General features: G+C 39.5%; 1 protein-coding gene across 3 annotated transcripts in view; it reads left to right on the top strand.

Annotated features, from left to right (window-relative positions):
* LOC109088852 (nuclear receptor ROR-alpha B-like) overlaps positions 1-6761 on the top strand; it is a 30097-nt gene that overhangs the window by 20178 nt on the left and 3158 nt on the right. For 2 of the 3 annotated variants that reach the window (XM_042760020.1, XM_042760019.1), the window contains 3 exons: positions 3864-3949; positions 4897-5038; positions 5828-6244. In XM_042760020.1, the coding sequence (XP_042615954.1) occupies positions 3864-3949; positions 4897-5038; positions 5828-6244 (645 nt within the window). Of the gene's footprint in view, positions 1-75; positions 668-3863; positions 3950-4896; positions 5039-5827; positions 6245-6761 lie in introns of those variants that run through there. The other variant, XM_042760022.1, reaches the window with a different exon arrangement.

Here is a 6761-nt window from a genome sequence, read left to right as displayed (position 1 = left end):
AGCCTGAGTAAATAATAATAACTTATGTAAATTTCAAAAGAGCCACAAAATACCTCCAGTGTGTACCTCAAAACATTTATTCATCACATTGTATATGCCTTTAGTTCATTTCTAGATCCTTAGTAATATATAATGTGCTAAGTAATAATAGTGATGACAAATCAGCAAAGAAGTCAATCATTACAGATGGTGTGATAAGGGAGACAGAGCAACCAATGACCTGTGTGTCACCATGAAACCCTCTCGTGGAGGAAGAGAAAGTGTTTCAGTTTGCTCTAACACTGTGAAGACTCACCTGCAGACAACTTCCTGCATACAGTATAGTATCATGAAGACACGTTGCAGAGTAGTGAGAGGTTAGAACTAACACTAACCCTTTAAACCACATAGTCAACTAAAAACTCACTAACTAATCACCCATTGGATGACAAAGCTGTCATTCATGGGTTAAGGGGGCGGGAAGAAAGGGTTTTAGTCCTTATGTCACGGTCACATGGATTCTCATGCGGTAGAGACGCGAGTCAGAGGGAGGCACAGCAGCGCTCCCATCAGCCAGCAGCACAACGCTTACGTCCCAGCCTGTATACGCTCTTGAGGCGAGGCTATTGACGGTCCTCTGCATGGCCACAGAGCCTCAGGATGTACTTAATGATCACAGCCATGAAAGGTAGGTGAGGGATTTCCAAGTTGGGATAGCCGTGGAAACGAGAGACTGCACATGACAGAAATGTCTCTGAGCTCTTGTGTTAATGTTTCTTTAATGTGTTGAGCTGTTAATGTCTCTTGCATGTATAATGTGGCTGGTTTGCTTTCAAAACATCTCTTGGACTGTCTGATGTGCTGTTTTGCATGTTCATTTACATGTTTTCTGTGGTTTTGAATTGCAAAGTGAATATTAGATCTTTTGTGATCTGTAGTAATGCGCATTAGTGCGTGTTTGAGGGAACATCTCAGTCAGTCAGAAACTGCCGTGAGCATAATTAATAAATCAGTAAGTGTGTGATGTGATGTGATACGATGGCGTCTTTCTGACAGCTCCTACATGGGCGGCCATGTTGGCTGTTTGGCATGGCATGGGAATGTTGCCATGCTGGATGATTGCGGAATGTTGTTCCACTGACCTATTTATGGCAGGCAGGGGTGGACTGCCACAGGAGCGACTGGCTGTTTATTCCACCAACGGCTGTGTCTTACTTAATCCCCCCACCCCCCACTCTGAATCACCACGGCATACACACACACACACACAGGCAATGCAAAGTCTTGCTGGCAGCTGTCATTATCTATTAGTGATAAGGTATAGGGCAGTGGAACATCTGTGCGAGCTGCTGCTGCTGCCACTGCTTCTCTTTCAGACAGATTAGAGATTATTTCAGCACTTCAGATGTGTCCTCCTACACTGTTTTCAGTTTAGCTAAAAATGTTCGGTTATCAGCCATCTTTTTTGTTTAAGAACAAAGCTAGAGGTTGTTGTGAAAGTACTGCTTTTTTTTTGGCTGACCTGCTGACATCTTGACTAAAGGTTAATAATTTGAAGAGTTTCACGCAGAGTTGACATGCTGGGATGGGAACAACCGAAACACAGTGGATTCATTTAGTGTCCTATTAGGGTTAACCATGAATATTAATTATGTAGAGTTTAAAGGGCTTGGTCGCCATTCAGTTTGTTCTTGGAGCAGATAATTTGCTCTTTTTTTTAAGTGTTTCTATTCACTCTAATTACAGATAATGAATGAATATGTATAAGAAAATAATGAAATAATATCTAGGTGTTAGCAAAAAACTTTTATGCTTGATGAAAGCTCAGTTTAAGGCTAATATGCAGCAGAATGTTCTTTTCTCCTTTGTTATGATGGAGAGTTTATCTCAACCCGATGTGAGTCAGTGCTGTCAACAGATTACAGAAGGGGGAGGGAACTCGCGTCTGTGTGTGTATCTGCAGGCTTTGACTTTGGTTGGGTGCTGTGTTTTATGTTTCCTACTTAGACAGCACATCAGCACTTTCACACCGGGAGAGAAACCAAACCACACAGCATCTCATGAGGAGGAAGCCACACTTGCAAACAGAAGAAGAAGAGACTCTTCTATGTGTGAAAGTCTGTGTTTGCGGATTTTGGTACACACCTGTAAAATATTGGTTGGCTTGTAGGTGCTTGTCTGTAAAAGTGATTCAGAAATTATTAAAATCTAGTGGTGGACTCAGGGATTTCAGTTTCCTGTATTGATGTAGAGATGTGGCTGCTGACAGATTGTGCTATTCAATATAGTAGACAGTGTATATATAATATACATTTATACATACATTAATCAGTCACTAAGAATATCCACCACAATCGAAACTCTTCACACAAACCCTTGTATTGTGCAGAATTCACGTGTTCACAATCCTCATTTGTATATGGCCCTCATGAACGCTCCTCTTCTGTAGTCTGAAATAGCAAGCCGTGCTCTTGCATCAGAGTCGAACAGCGGTAACTACTGCTGCAAGACTTCAGCGGCAGCTCTGGGAGAATGTGCCTTTGATGTATTAATCCATAATTCAGACCAGATTAGCGTCTTGTGCTTCGGAGTAACTAATTACTGCCGATTGGTTTTACACATCTAATGAGCGAGAGTGAGGATGCCCTTAATGAATACGACATGCAGAACCAAAGGGGATTAGCCCTTTCTGTAATCATGAGAAAATAGTCATTCTCAAACTGCTCTGATGCCTTTGCAAATAGAGTCCGCATCTGAAAAAAAAACATACAAGTCTGAGCGTATTTGACCGAGAGAAACGAGAGTGCTCTGATGGTTATAAGATGCGTTTTACTTTTTCATCCTGTACTGTATGCGTGCCTCAGGGCTGCCGGAACGACTGCATCGTTCTTCTCTAAATGGATTTCTCCTCCTGCTCTATTCCCCCAGCACCCCTCTCAACAGCCTTGCACACCGTCTCTGCATGCTCTTCCACAACCAACCGCAGCTGAGCCGCTGAGGGGCTCATGCACGACGACTACGGCACACAATCCAGCACGCACCAATGCCATCTTCAACTAGGAGTGCATTTTGGCTTCGATATTTACCGAAATGCACATCAGTGCATCATCGTGAAGCGAGCTCGTGGCTTGAGGGGGGATGGCATTGTCATACTGTAGTTACCCAAATGAATGGATGTTTAAAGAGCAGATTGTACTTGCATATGATGTCAGTCCCGTGGGTGATTTCAACAGTCATAGTCATTTTTGTTTTCTGCTTGAATAAATGGAGTGTTTTATGTGGTGCTGCCTTAGTTCATTTTAAAAAGAAAAATGTTTTTTCTGTTGTTCTGCTAGCTTAAGCCTGAGGTTACAACAAACCTCAGGCCGAGTTCTCTCTGCATTAGCAAACTCAAAGGTCAGGAGCTGTGGAACTAGTCTTGATGTGATTATGGTCTCTGCTGATCAGTTTAACGAAAGAAAAGAGTGTTTTCAAAGGGCTTTGTCAAACAGTGTTTTATCAATGTGTCCTATTGATTTGAGATTGATAATAGTTTGTCTACAGTATATTCAAAGACCTTCATTTAGTCTTTTTCGCAGCAGTAAATAGAATCGTAACTTTTTCCAAACAAGTTTCCCAAGCACACTGCCCGATTTTGGTTGTTTGGACCAACAGGCCCAAACTCGTGCCATTGGTTGAGCCAGTGTTGCTATGTTGGGCTAGTTGGACCACTCAAACAAACAGAGAAATGTTAAAAGCATCACAGTGTTCTGGAGGAAAATTACTAGCAACTGTCTTATTTAAAGCTGTCTTTGCATGTTAAGCTGACATAGGAGGAAGTATTGGAGCAAAGACACGTGTGATTTTTTTTTTTTTGCTGAAAGTGTGTTTCTGTCTTTTTATAGCTCAGATTGAGAGTATTCCCTGTAAAATCTGCGGAGATAAATCATCAGGGATTCATTATGGTGTTATCACCTGTGAGGGATGCAAGGTAAGATGACAAAAAAACCACACACACACACACACATCTCGTAGTTTTGTCAGTAAGATGCCAATGCATCAATCCGTTTCTTTAAAAATGTGTAATTAGACCTGTCATAATCATGATCAAGCATTTTTATACTATACTATATCATTTAAAAGTTGGTGGTCAGTAAGAGGTTTTTTTTTAATACTTTTACTTAGCAAGGATGCATTAAATTTATAAAAAGTAAGGGTAAAGACATTTATAATGTTACAAAAGATTTCTAATTCAAATAAAAACAGTTGTTTTAAAAAAAAAAATCGTAAGAAGACATATTTTTTGAGAACCAAATCTTAGAATATTAGAATGATTTCTGAAAGATCATGTGACACTGAAGACTGGAGTAATGATGCTGAAGATTCAGCTTTGCCATTAAAAACATTAAAAAGTCCCCAACCCTGAACTTTTGAATTGTAGTGTAGATTAATATTTCATTTACAAAGAGTAAAATATATTTCTGTGCCAATTTTTTTGTTTTTAGTCATGTTGTAAAGGCTAAAAATTTTCTCATTTACACACACACAAAAAGAGTAAAATAAAACTAGAGTGCTTTGCGTTCACAATGCACATCAAAGCCTGATTTATACTTTTGTCTGAGTGTGGCGTGACCCACCACAGAAGGAGCACGCGCTCACAAGAGTGCTCTAGAGGCATTTACACTTCATGCATTCTTCATGCGTATGAATTAATTTGGAGCTCCCATAACGCACCACTGCACTGGAAAGAGAGGCATAAAAATGCGTATTTCATGACATGTTCCTTTAAAAGTCCCTTGTTTGCATGGAAGTACTGAAAGACGTGTTATTTAGTTACTGTACTAATTAAAGAGTAAATAAATCATTCTGAAACATGCTGCATTGCAAACTTCAAAGATGCAAGCTTGAGGTGACCTACTGTTGTGTTCCCTCTCTCAGGGTTTCTTCAGGAGGAGTCAGCAGGGCACTGTGTCTTATTCATGTCCTCGGCAGAAGAGCTGTCTGATCGATCGTACCAGCAGAAACCGCTGCCAGCACTGTCGCCTGCAGAAATGCTTAGCAGTGGGCATGTCAAGAGATGGTAGGCTCTCAACTCTCACTGCAGTCTGAGTGATGAGCATGTGACTGCTGGTGTATCTGATTCTCCTCAGATCAGTATAATGTGAGAGTAGGGTTTTAAATATAAAAATCCCATTCATTTTCTCCATAGAAAATGTTCATCTACCATTAGATTTGATGCTATTACGCAACGGCATATGCTAATGTTATTGCATTTATTAGAATATTTTGTAATTCATTTATTTGTGTCTTTTGCAGTGCTTTAAGAGATGAGTGGTTCAGCCCTTTAGATCTTGGCTTCTTTCTCGTTAACCTTGTTACTCATTCCATGAACAAACCAGTTAGACACTTTGGTAACATGCTACAATAAGTTTCCATTTGTTAACATTAGTTATACTAATGCATTTATGAATCTTTTTAAAAACATTCATCTTTTAAAAACTTTCAATGCAATCAGACGTTGTATCTGATAATATCATTAAATGGACTTAACATGAACTAACAAATAATCAGTTCTATTTTTACAAACTAACATTAAGATGTGATTAATAAATGCTGTAACAAATATATTCCTCATTGTTAGTTAATATTAGTTAATGCATTAAGAAAATTAACTACTCTGAAAAAACGGAAAAAAATCATTTTTGTAGAGCATGCTCCAATATTCTTAATTTACAGCTTTGAAGAATCATTTTTACAGTGTAAAGGGACCTTACTGTAAAGCGTTACCAATAGTTTGAAACATGCATTATGATAGTAATGTCATTTAATGATAACAGCTTTCATCTTGTTTGTGTGTGTTCACTCACAGCTGTGAAGTTCGGCCGGATGTCTAAGAAGCAGAGGGACAGTCTGTTCGCAGAGGTTCAGAAACACCGTCAACAGCAGCAGGAGGAGAAAGTGAGTGATGCGACAGAGAAGGGGCGGGAACCTCAACCTCCTGGAGAGGCAGAGCCACTCACGCCCTCTTACGCCCTGTCCACCAATGGTGCCACAGAACTCCCCAATGACCTCAGTGGCTACATGAACGGTCAAACCCCAGAGGAGGGAAAGGCGGATTCAGCGATTGGTGGATTTTACCTGGACATTCAGCCCTCTCCAGACCAGTCAGGTCTAGACATGGATGGCATTAAACTAGAACCAGTGTGCGACCTCAGCCCGGACTCTGGCTTAGATCAATATTGTTGCTATAGCAACGGACACTCTTCAACTCCTGACAATGACCTAGGTAACAATTATAAAATACTAATCACATGCAAAAATATATATAAATAAAAATGATATTTTACTTTATTTTAATTATTATTATTTTTTTTATTTATTTTTTTTTCATTTTTAAATGTATTATATTTGTTATCATTATGGAAGATTGCACTGAATGCATCATAGATGATATCAAAGACAGAATATTTGTACTATTTTAATCATAGATTAGCTATTAGTTATATTGGCATCATTTGGCACCTAATTGCAAAGAAAGAAAATATTGTCAAATGAAATTACATCGTGCCGCCCTACATAATTATACAGGATGCTGCCATTATGGGCATGATTGACAGCTGTGGGGTTTGAAACAGCAGGGCTCTGTGAACTCACCTCCATGGCCCATTTAACATGACATTAGTAAGAAGTGCCTCATTAACACAGACCAGTCAAAGACTAGCACAGGACCTTTTTTTTCTTTTTGACTAAAATGAGTCTCAGTGGTTTTGCTTTAGAAAATGTGGCAATAATATACAGCTTCA

This window comes from Cyprinus carpio, chromosome A7 (assembly GCF_018340385.1).
Source record: "Cyprinus carpio isolate SPL01 chromosome A7, ASM1834038v1, whole genome shotgun sequence".
In the NCBI taxonomy this organism is placed as follows: Eukaryota; Metazoa; Chordata; class Actinopteri; order Cypriniformes; family Cyprinidae; genus Cyprinus; species Cyprinus carpio.
The sequence above is the reverse complement of the archived record's forward strand: the minus strand, read 5'-3'. Positions and strand labels throughout refer to the sequence as shown.